We start from the raw sequence: 12055 nt of genomic DNA, 5'->3' as shown, positions 1-12055 counted from the left end.
GTGATTGACAGGTGTTATTACCTCCCCCACTCAAGGAGAAGAATTCTATATTGATGGATATGATGGATAAAAATGAATGTTAATGTAACATGGTAGTGGTGTGCAACATGTTTGTGTATGCTTGTATAAGTGTGTGTGTGTGTATGTGTGTGTAAGGTGGCTACTGGTCTCTATGGAGGCATGTAAAGTCCTGTAATTAGTCTCACAGTGAGAGCATTAGAGGGCACACACACATGCAGATGGTACACACGTACACACACACACACGCACACATTCACACAATGAAGCATATCATTAGTTGGAATAAGCCATTGTTTTTCTTCTCAGTGCTGGTTGCTAATGCCATCAGGAAGCAGACAAGCTCAGCTGCTACGTCACTTATTACCACATGACGTATGACATCAACACAACACAGCATAACCTGACATGACATAGCGCAATATAACAACATTAAGATAATGTTTTGTAATGTAGTGTATCATAGTGCAACATGACATGTAGCATGACATGGCATTATAACATAACATTATAACATCCGTCCATCCATTGTCTATACCCGCTTTATTCCTAATTAGGGTCACGGGGATCTGCTGGAGCCTATCCCAGCACACATTGGGCGAAAGGCAGGGGTACACCCTGGACAGGTCACCAGTCCATCACATATAGACAGACAACCAGACACACACACACACTCACTCACTCCTATGGGCAATTTAGAATTACCAATCAACCTAATGTACATGTTTTTGGACTGTGGGAGGAAACCGGAGTACCCGGAGTAAACCCATGCAGGCACAGGGAGAATATGCAAACTCCACACAGAAACGCCCCTGCCTGTTTGAACCCAGGACCTTCTTGCTGCGAGGCAACAGTGCTAACCACTAAGCCACCGTGCTGCCCCAACGTTATAACATATAACATAAAATTAACAAACATGACAACATACTGTAATATAACACCACTTAACCTAACATAACATAGTGTAACATAACACAATGTAATTGAACAAACTATCACATTACATCACAACGTATCATGACAACAAAACATGGTGCAACATAACACGTCTTAATGTAACACAAAATAACCTACAGTAGCATGATATGCATATAGCATGATGCTACATAACATGATGTTCCATGATGCTGTGGTACGCTAGCTTATAACAATGTAACACAACATAATGTAACCCAAAGTAGTGTAACATAATGTAGCGTAACACATCATGCCGCATCATGTTATATTAGGTTGTTACGTTATATTGTGTTAAATGGATGTTACACTAGGTTGTAACACCATGTAACAATGTAACGTAACATAACACAACCGCGACACAATGTCATGTAGCATTACGTCACATGACATGAAATAACAAAAAAGGAACTTTCTCGTTTGGTTCTAGAATCTTAGATGTTGGTTCTGGAATTACTCATGTGGTTCTAGTATCTCTGACGGGAATCTAAATTCACAGCCATGAATCTGATGTGGTTCTAGAGCGTCTGATAGAGTACAGGATGTGCTGGTGTTGCATCTGAGAACCTGTAGCTTTAGAGTTCCTGATGTGGTTCTAGAGCATCTGATAGAATACAGGATGTGCTGGTGTTGCATCTGAGAACCTGTGGCTTTAGAGTTCCTGATGTGGTTCTAGAGCATCTGATAGAATACAGGATGTGCTGGTGTTGCATCTGAGAACCTGTGGCTTTAGAGTTCCTGATGTGGTTCTAGAGCGTCTGATAGAATACAGGATGTGCTGGTGTTGCATCTGAGAACCTGTGGCTTTAGAGTTCCTGATGTGGTTCTAGAGCGTCTGATAGACTACAGCATGTGAGAACCTGCACTGTGCTTCTAAAGTATATTATATGGTTCTAAAATCTCGTTTGTGGCTTTAGAGTTCCTGATGTGGTTCTAGATTCAGTAGAATATCAAATTTATCTTCTTTGGTTGTTGTTCCTAGAGCTCATGCTAATAGCAGTGCTTTATTCTGTCTGTTTGTTTATGTGAAATGGGCTTGGGGTAATAAATACACTCATTTTATTTAATGGTGAAGCTGCACGTTAAAGCTGCACACACACACACACACACACTGAGAGAACAGGAGGACAAGTTCACTGTTTCTATTCAGGCGCTGTGTGAAAGAGGACATCCAGACATGACCATATGGTACATACATGTCCTCATCTATGACGGATATACACACACACACACACACACAGAGCAGAGTGAGAAAGAGACAAAGAGAGGATTTGATAAAAAAGCTAAATGGCTAGCTTCACAACTGCCAACACATCTGCACATGAAATAAGAAAAGGACCAAGAGGCAGACAGACAGACAGAGAGACAGACAGGCTGGAGGAATGGATGGATGAATTCTGTGTTTTTTCAGTGCTCCAGAACATATCATGCAATCACACTCTGTTACAATGCAAAGTGGCTTAGCAAAATACTTCAGATAGAGAGAGACAGTCGGAGAGTGAGACAGATAAAGAGACAGACTGGCAGAGAGTGAGACAGACAAAAAGACAGACTGGCAGAAAGTGAGACAGACAAAGAGACAGACAGAGAGTGAGAGAGACAAAAAGACAGACAGTCAGAGAGTGAGACAGATGTAATTCTATACAGAGAGTAAAACAGAGACAAAAAGACAGACAGTCAGAGAGTGAGACAGATGTAGTTCTATACAGAGAGTAAAACAGAGACAAAAAGACAGACAGTCAGAGAGTGAGACAGATGTAGTTCTATACAGAGAGTAAAATAGAGACAAAAAGACAGATAGTCAGAGAGTGAGACAGATGTAGAGACAGACAGAGAGTGAGACAGAGACAAAAAGACAAACTGGCAGAGAGTGAGACAGATAAGGAGACAGACAGAGAGTGAGAGAGACAAAAAGACCAATGGTCAAAGAGTGAGACAGACATAAAGACAGACAGAGAATAAGACTGAGACAAAGAGACAGACGGTCTGAGAGTGAGACAACTTCAGTGTTATGGCTCTTTATCAGTTATTAAATCATTATATCTCACTCAGTCATACAGTGTGTTTACTCACTCACTTCTCCTTTATTATCCTGTGTGTGTGTGTGTGTGTGTGTGTGTGCATGTGTGTGTGATGGCATACATCCATATTTACTTCTCTCTCTCTCTCATGTGTGTATGTTTTTCTTTCTGTCCGTCTCTGCATTACTGTCTTTCTCAATCTCTCCATTTTTCCCCCTCTTTCTTTTGGAATAAAATGCTCTCTCTCTCTCTCTCTCTCTCTCTCTCTCTGTAAGGTTCCGGAACATTTCAGCATTCCGTTACCCAGAGTTCCAATCGGCACTGAAACAGCCTGAGAATATTCAATTCACACCAGCTCAAGTGCAGAGCACTCACACACACCTACACACACACACACACACACACACACACACACACACACACACACACACACACACACTCATGTCTCAGCTTCAGCAGACAGGTGCAGATGAGCTCTAGAGGATTCAGTGAAGAGTCTTCTGAACCACTCAAGACTAACACAAGACTCGTCTCTCCTCTCCTCTTCATCTCTCCTCTCTTTTCATCTCCGCTCCACTCCTCTCCTCACTCATTTCCTCTCCTCTTCATCTCTCATCTCCTCTCCTTTCCTCTTTTCATCTCCTCTCCTCTCTCCTCCTCTCCTCTCCTTTCTTCTTTTCATCTCCTCTCCTCTCCTTCTCATCTTCTCTCCTCTCTCCTCTTCTTATCATCTCCTCTTCTTTTTATCTTTTCTCCTCTCTCCTCTCCTCTCCTTTCATCTCTTCTCCTCTCCTCTACTCATAATCTCCTCTCCTTTCTCTTCTTTCGCTGTCTCTCTTCTTCTGCTTTTACTTCTCTGCATCTGCATCTGCCTCTACCTGTTTATCTCCACCCCTGCCCCTCAGCTACATCACCCCTCCTCCTTCACAGCTGGATTTAAATCTTCATCCAACACCTGCATTAATCACTAAATTATTAAATAAAGGAATAAATAAACCAAATACACACTGACTCAGGACACACACACACAGTCACATACAAGGAGGTGAAAGGGCTGGGAATCAATGCAGAGAGAGAGAGAGAGAGAGAGAGAGGAGAAGAAAGAAAGAAAGAAAGAAAGAAAGAAAGAAAGAAAGAAAGAAAGAAAGAAAGAAAGAAAGAAAGAGTGGTTTAGTCTATTAGTCTCTGTCTCTCTCTGTCTCGCCCTCCGGCTGTCTGTCTGCTTCTCATTTGTCTCACTGCTTGAGTTTGCAATTCAAACTAGAATGACAGAGAAAGTAGGAGGATGCAGTGAGAGAGAGAGAGAGAGAGAGAGAGAGAGAGCGTGAGATAGATAGATAGATAGATAGATAGATAGATAGATAGATAGATAGATAGATAGATAGATAGATAGACAGGTTGCTATGGAGAAAACACTTCATCCTTCATACTTCATTACCACAAAATTACCATGTGAATCAAAGATAAGCATCAGTGTGCATGCTAGTGTTTCCAGGTGTGTGTGTGTGTGTGCTGTCTCATTCTGTCTGAAAATCTTTCTTTTTGTGAGAGAGATGCAGAAAGAGAAAATGACTAAGAGAACACAGGGAGTGTGAGATGTACACTGGTAGCACAGTACGTCTTCACCTGGCACTGTTGCACACACACACACACACACACACACACACTTCTTTCTGGCGTTTCACACGGCAGCCCACGGGAAGCGGACACGAGGGGGGTAGAAAGTGGCCGCTTTTAAAGAGCATTGTTCCTCGTCGCAGCACTTCCAGGAGTTTTCCAGAAAACCATGGCGTGACATCACATGCTCTTCTTTATCACTCGACCAATCAGCTCGCAGCTCGAGGAGCAAGCATGGAAAAACGGAATGAAGGACAGAGTGATGGAGGGCATATGAACTTTATTAACCCTGTTAATGAGAGAATACGAGAACACCACTGATCCGAAATATTTCAAACTGAACACCAAAATATTGAGAAATAAAATATTAGGAATTCTTGAATTAAACATTTTTTTTTTAAGTTTTAAAATTAATAAGTAAATTCATTTTGACTAGAGTGAGCAGTTCAGCTGTTTCCATCCCTTTCTTTCTTTCTTTCTTTCTTTCTTTCTTTCCCTTTTCTCTTCTATTCTTCGTTGTCAGATTTCTTTCTTCCCTGATTTATTTATTTATTATTTATTTATCCTTCCTCAACTTCTTTCATTTTTTTTTCTTTCTTTTTTCTTTCATTTGTTCTTTCTTTTTTTAAACTTCCCTAATTGATTGATTGATCTTTCTTACCTTCCTTCCATCACTTCAATGACTTTCTTTCTTTCTTTCTTTCTTTCTTTCTTTCTTTCCCCTTTCTCTTCCTTTATTCGTTCTCTGATTTATTTATTTATTTAATTATTCACTTGTTTGATTATTTATTTATTTATTTATTTATTTATTTATTTATTTATCCTTCCTCAACTTCTTTCATTTTTCTTTTTCTTTCTTTCTTTCTTTTTCTTTCTTTCTTATTCCTTCATTTAACTATTTATTTCTCTTTCCTTCCATCTTTTCTGCCATCCTTCCTGTATTTCACTGCTTTCTTTTTTCTTTCTTCTTTCCTTTCTTCCATCTCCTGAAGTGTGACTTTTACAGACGTGTGCACCGGACAAGTTATTTCCTGTTCCAACACGTTACAGAGAAACCGGAAAGCTCATGGAGGAAGTGCTGAAACCGGAGACTCCTTCCATAAATCTAAACTCATAACTAAACATCTCCTTACTTAAAGTGTTTGTATTTCATTCCTCTTTAGCTGAAGAACATCATGTTTTTATCTGTTTATTATTAGCCATACAAGTGGAGCCATACAAGGTCCAGTGAATGAGCTGTTACTATGGAAACGATGTTGTATTAGAACCAGGGCATTAATATCACCTGCGGTTTCAATTACAGTCAGAACAACTGTCATTATTCACACGCTGCGTAATCTGAGCTTTAGGGTGTCCTGTCTATAAAGAACAATTAAGAACGTTTCCTGTGTGTGTGTATGAGAGAGAGAGAGAGAGAGAGAGAGACTGATTGCACAGAGATGCAGAGGAAAGGAAGACCGATAGACAGACAGAAGGATGGAGGGAGAGATTAATGAAGTGTTATTAATGTACCTGATGGACATTTTTAGATGTAGCCACTCCAACAGACACACACACACACACACACACAGATTCATAGGTGTATCAGGGAGCAAGGGACTGAGGATAAAGATGAGTTCACTGCAGCCTCATTGGAGTGTTTGTGTGTGTGTGTGTGTGTGTGTGTGTATGTGTGTGTAGACAGAGGTGTGATAGCAAAGCCACAGGGAACAGAAATTGAGTTCAATCACACACACACAGAGTATACAACAATTCTCTCAATAAATGTGCTGTTCTGCAGTGTGTGTGCCTCTGTGTGTGTGCCTCTGAGTGTGTGCCTCTGTGAGTGTGTGTGTGTACATATCACTAATTGATTTATCTTTCTTAACTAGCCCTGGAACACTAAGCGTGGTGCAGGAATACACCCTGAATGAGATTCAGGGGGCCAAGCACTTGTGTGTGTATGTGTGTGTGTGTGTGTGTGTGTGTGTGGTTGTGTAGTCAGATATATGGACGGAGAGATGTAGAGATACAGACTAGAGAATATTATACAGAAACAGAGAAAAGAATGAATGAAAACACTAAGATCTGCTTGGACCAGTAAACACCCAAATATGTAAATGTGGAAAACAAAAAGGGTCAGATGGTGTGACCAGTGTGTGGATAACGAAGGCAGTCAGAATCAGGATAAACCTGATGGAATGAGTGCAGGCTGTTATTTACTCACCCTCTGTATGAATGGTGGAGACGTAACTCCAGTTGTAGCGCTTGACGATGTCCACCATGGCTCTGGCCTGCTGCGCGTCAGATGGTACGACCCTCATGAAGTATTTATACAGCGATTTGTCACTCAGGTCCATGCTGGTGGCTGAGTAAGCAATCTGAGGGATGTTAAACAGCTGCAGCAGGTTCTGCACCTGAATGGCCACCGAACTTGAGCCAGGTCCAATCAAGCCCACGATTGGCTTCTTTCCCTTTGGAGGCAGGCCTTCGGTACACTTAGCCCCGCCCCCAGTTGGCGCGTCTTCGGAAATAGGATCGAGTGGCGCGGGCGTGGGGCTCTCGGCGGCTATGAGCGAGTCACGTATGAACTCGATGCTTTGCTCGAGCGCGACAGCAGAGTGCCAGCAGGAGTCACGTATCTCGCAGCCGAGCGTAACGTTGGGCAGGATGTCCGGGTCGGCGTTTATACGATCGAGTGTCAGCATCATGGCCTCGACACGCTGGATGCCATACTGCTCACGCACGGCACCGCACTTGCGCTCATGGGCACGGTCTGCCGCCGGCTGGTGGTGGACGGAGAACAGAGCACCGATGATCAAGTCGCCAGGTATGTAGGCTACCACACGACGTTCGTTTGACTGAAGGGATGACAGGAAGAGCGGGACAGACATCAGAACCAGGAAGAGGGGAAGGAGTGCAGCAGCCATTTTGAAACGTTCTTCTTTCTCTATTTGTATTTCCTCTTTAACAAGATCGCACTCTCCCAGCCACAACAGCAAGGACACTCACAGTGGTGTCCATTCTGAGAAAAAACTGTGCACCAAAATAGATGGGGAAAAATCTGGCCTTTGTTTTGTCTTAAAGTGAGACAGTTGATAAAAAATGCTCCGTTTTCACCTCTCTGGTGCAGGGGATTAGAGAGAGGCAGGAGGAAAAACGAGACACGGGGACTGACCGAAGCAAAAAAAAAAGTTATACTCCTGCTATACTCCTGTCTTTCTGCCTCTCAGCGAGGACGAACGTGACGAGGTCGACAACATGGGTTTCCATACGCTGCAGCGTGTGTGAGCCATGTGAATTAAGAGTGTGTGTGTTTGAGGCTGAGCAGAAGACGCCATTGTATAAAGACACAATAAGGCAGGTGGTTTTAAGCAGCAGATATGTGTGTGTGTGTGTGTCACTCAGGTGCGTCACCCTTCCGGCTTGCCGCTGTTCAGGTACATTTCACACTCACTCACACACACATACAGGTGATAGTTCCAGTAGTTCCGGAAATCGCTGGAGAGACCATGGTTCCTGGGGCGGGAGTTCGTCGCTATGGAAACCTACAGGTTGGGGAAGGTGTACAACAATGATAGAGTTTATAACCTTGAATTAAAATACACACACACAGACACACACACACACACACACAGAAGCACATGTGAGTGGGAGTGACACTTTGAACAGACACTAATACTAAGGCAAAATGATGTAAGAGGAATAAAATTCTTTAAAGACAGTAAGATGGAGCTCAGGTCGCACCACATCACCATGTCGCTGCTTATTTTCCTACAGCAGCACAACCCCCGAGGTTTTACACCATCCTGAAAGGTACACACACTGTCCTGGGTGTATTACACTTATTGCCTGTCATATGAGTGACAGGACTGTTGGAATGTTGACAGTGTTAAAAGCATAGTCACACACACACATACAGTGCACACACACACACACGCATACACATACATTGCACACACACACACATTGCACACAAACACACACACACATACAGTGCACATACACTTATATACACACGCACACATACAGTGCACATACACTTATATACACACGCATACACAGACATACACTGCACACGCACACACATAAACATACACACACGGACATACAGTGCACATGCCCACACACACACATACAGTGTACATACACACACATACATGCACATTCAGTGCACACATACACCCACACACACACACATACAGTGCACATACAGTGTAGACTCGCACACACGCACATACAATGCATGCACACACACACACACACACACAGAACAAACACAGGCAGACTGAGATGATGAATCACTTCATATCTTTATTGATCTGCTTATTTCCCCATGGCTCTGATTATATCTCTGTCTCTTTCTCTGTCTGTCTGTCTGTCTCTCTCTCTGTCTGTCTCTGTCTCTCTCTCTGTCTGTCTCTCTCCCCCCCTGTCTCTCTCTCTCTCTCTAGTAGTTTCCTGGTCTGGATCTTATTCTGTTTCTTTCTGTCTTGTCTCCCTCTCTCTCAGTTCTATAATCTGTATCTCATTCTGTCTGTCTCACTCTCTCTCCATTTCTCCTTTTTCCCCTCCCTGTCTTCATCTTTCCTGCTACCACCCCCCAACCACCCCTTCTCTTCCTCTCTCTCTGCTTCCTTTTCACTGAATTGGATGTCTCATTCTCAATGCGTCTCACTTTCTCTTCCTGTCTCTCTCGCTCTCTCTCTCTCTGTATGTTCACATGTCTCTTCTTCTAAAACCCAACACCTCTCTCTATTCATCTGTTTCTCTCCATATCTCTTTTTTTTCCATCTGTCTTTTTTGTGGTGTGTCTCTTCTCCTCCTCTTTTTTCACTACCTTATGACTCTCTCTCTTTTTCTGTCTGTATCTTTCCCTTTGCTTCTATTTCATTCTGTCCAGATTATCTCTCTTTCTCTTCAATGCTCTCTTCCTTTATTTCTTCCTATTTTTGCCTTTCTTGCTATTTTCCTCTTCTTTATGCTTCACTTTTTCTCTAATTCTTATCCCCTTTATCTCTCTCTCTATCTCTCTCTCTCTGTAAATCTCAATCTCTTAATATCTATCTTCATCTTTCATGTTTTGTCGTCTATTAAACACCGTAACACTGTCTCTCTGATCTCTCATTCTCTTGTTGTTCATCCATATTTGTTTTTTTTGTCTGTCTCTGTCTATCGGTCTGAATCTGTCCATTTATTCCTCTTTGCACCCCAATATCACCCAATCTTTCTCTCTCCTCCAGTGTCTATTTCTTTACCTCTCTCAGTCACACTCTCCCTCCATCTCGCTTTATCTTCATCCTTCTCTATCTCACTGGCTTGCTCTCATTCCATCATTCACATTTCCACTTGTTCCTCACTCTTTTTTCCCCCATGGAATCTCTTCCAATAGATAGATAGATAGATAGATAGATAGATAGATAGATAGATAGATAGATAGATAGATAGATAGATAGATAGATCATGATGATGACTCTTGAAATAAACTGAAATGGTGGAGAGCAGGTTGGAAAAAAGCTGCATGGTGGCATTATCAATCCCTGAACACACACACACACACACACACACACACACACTACAGTAAGGCATTAAACCCCCTCGACCTTGGGCTGCGTCCTAAACCGCATAGTATCCTATTATCGGGACTAAATATTACCCCATAGGGCATTTCTACTTCCGGTTTTGGCATTAAACAGGTGATCTGAAAAAGGTTGTTTGAAGGAAATCACAGGATGTGTTTGATATCTATCAGTAATTTACAGTATGATCGGAAACGCATATATGCTGAGCGCGCGTGCTGTTTGGATCCTTCACGGTTCCTTCATGGATATTTTGAATCATGCAATAATTTTAAACAAAAACATAGCTAAATATCGCGATAAAACGACTTAGGCATTTTGTTTATAACGCTAAGTATACAGGACTCGATCCTGCAGCCGCTGTGTCATGTGTCCGCGCGCAGATGCTTAAGCCGGTGGCGGGAAATAAAAGGCACGAGACCACAAAGTTAAGCTCGTGATGCACCGTGAAGACTTCAAAGGCTGTAGGTTTATGTGATGGAAACACACATACACACACAAACACGGAGCAGCGCGAGCTTTCACACATACACACACGCACGCACACACACACACAGCACAATGAACTCGCTCGATGTATTAATGTAAAAAAAATTCTCGCGCGACCTTTTAGCAACCTTTTTGCGACTTACCTTTGGCAAGCGCTCAATTTCTCCCCATGATCCGTTAAAGGTCGCGCGCTGTCCAGTCACAGTTCTATGTACACGGCATATATCCACACACACATACAGACGCACACAGGCGCGCGAGTTGTGCTCAGTATTTTCGGTATGTGGACCCAGGAGCTGCTGCTACTGCTGCTGCGATGAAACGGTGAGAGCACCGCGAGCTTGTCCTTTAGGCATTAACGTCTCGCGCAAACACACACGCGCGCGCATACACCGACACTGTCCGATCCGTTGCTGGTCTCTACACTCTCCCTATCTCACTCCTTCGCGCCAGCAGCCAGTCAGTCAGTCCTCGAGACAATCCTCCCACTCCTACTCCCACGCGGGTAACCGCGAAGTGTGAAACACACCGCGCGTGTCTGAGCATTCACACACACACACACACACACTGCAACGTGGATCATGTATGCGGGGAAACAGTCTTATAGATGAAATCATTTAATCGTTATCTGTGTGTGTGTGTGTGTGTATAAAACGAACGGGGATAAATCCCAAACAGGTCCCTATACCCCATATAAGTGCACTGGCAGTGTGGCAGTGGAAGAATATTACATTATCGCTTGTAGACCTTCATGGTGTACTTTTTGTCCAGTTTGGGTTTCAGCTGCACGTGCACTACATAGGGTATAAAACAATGCCTACATCTTATGTAGTGCACTATATTTTCTGGTTCTGTGAACCAGGTTACCTCGGGTTACCTCGAATAGAGGATCAGGGACACTATGTAGTGCACAGGGCTCTGTAGTGTAAACGCAGTGTGTTTTTTAAAGCTTCTTAAAACTTGTAAAGCTTGCACTTGACGCATGCACGTGCAGAAGCAGCAGCATTGTTCCCATACTCACCTGCGAGCTTTCCCGTACATTTAGAGGATGTCTATCCGTCTGGATTTTAAGTCAAACTCTAAAATCGTACCTGTTAGGCATGCACACTCGTGCACACTGTTCCTTCTTTAAAAAGTACCACTTTTATCGTGAAGGACGAATCAGACATCTCTGATTCGTAAACCTCTGATTCCACGTTCAAATCGAACACTGCCTCAAAACTGAAAACCTGTAAGTGTCAGAACTGGTGTTATAGGAAATGAATCAACCTTCAACCTACATCATTTGTACGTTCCATGTTTAAGGATTATGCAGATAGCAACCCAAAACCCAAAAGTCATGTTTGATTCACTTCCTGCAGCTGAGTCGATTCAGAATTGAATCACTTTCTCGCTACA

The 12055-nt window shown here is 42.9% G+C and overlaps 1 protein-coding gene across 1 annotated transcript in view; it reads right to left on the bottom strand.

The window, feature by feature from the left end:
• Positions 1–11822, bottom strand: part of grm5b (glutamate receptor, metabotropic 5b) — a 41549-nt gene extending 29727 nt beyond the window's left edge. The window contains exons 1-2 of the mRNA XM_058414135.1: positions 10801–11822; positions 6817–8137 (exon numbers count right to left, since the gene is read on the bottom strand). Of these exons, the coding sequence (XP_058270118.1) occupies positions 6817–7519 (703 nt within the window). The 5' untranslated portion in view covers positions 7520–8137; positions 10801–11822. The remainder of the gene's footprint in view (positions 1–6816; positions 8138–10800) is intronic.
• Between the last annotated feature and the right edge of the window lie 233 nt (positions 11823–12055).

The sequence above is a fragment of the Hemibagrus wyckioides genome, linkage group LG17 (genome assembly GCF_019097595.1).
Source record: "Hemibagrus wyckioides isolate EC202008001 linkage group LG17, SWU_Hwy_1.0, whole genome shotgun sequence".
Classification (NCBI taxonomy): domain Eukaryota; kingdom Metazoa; phylum Chordata; class Actinopteri; order Siluriformes; family Bagridae; genus Hemibagrus; species Hemibagrus wyckioides.
The sequence above is the reverse complement of the archived record's forward strand: the minus strand, read 5'-3'. Positions and strand labels throughout refer to the sequence as shown.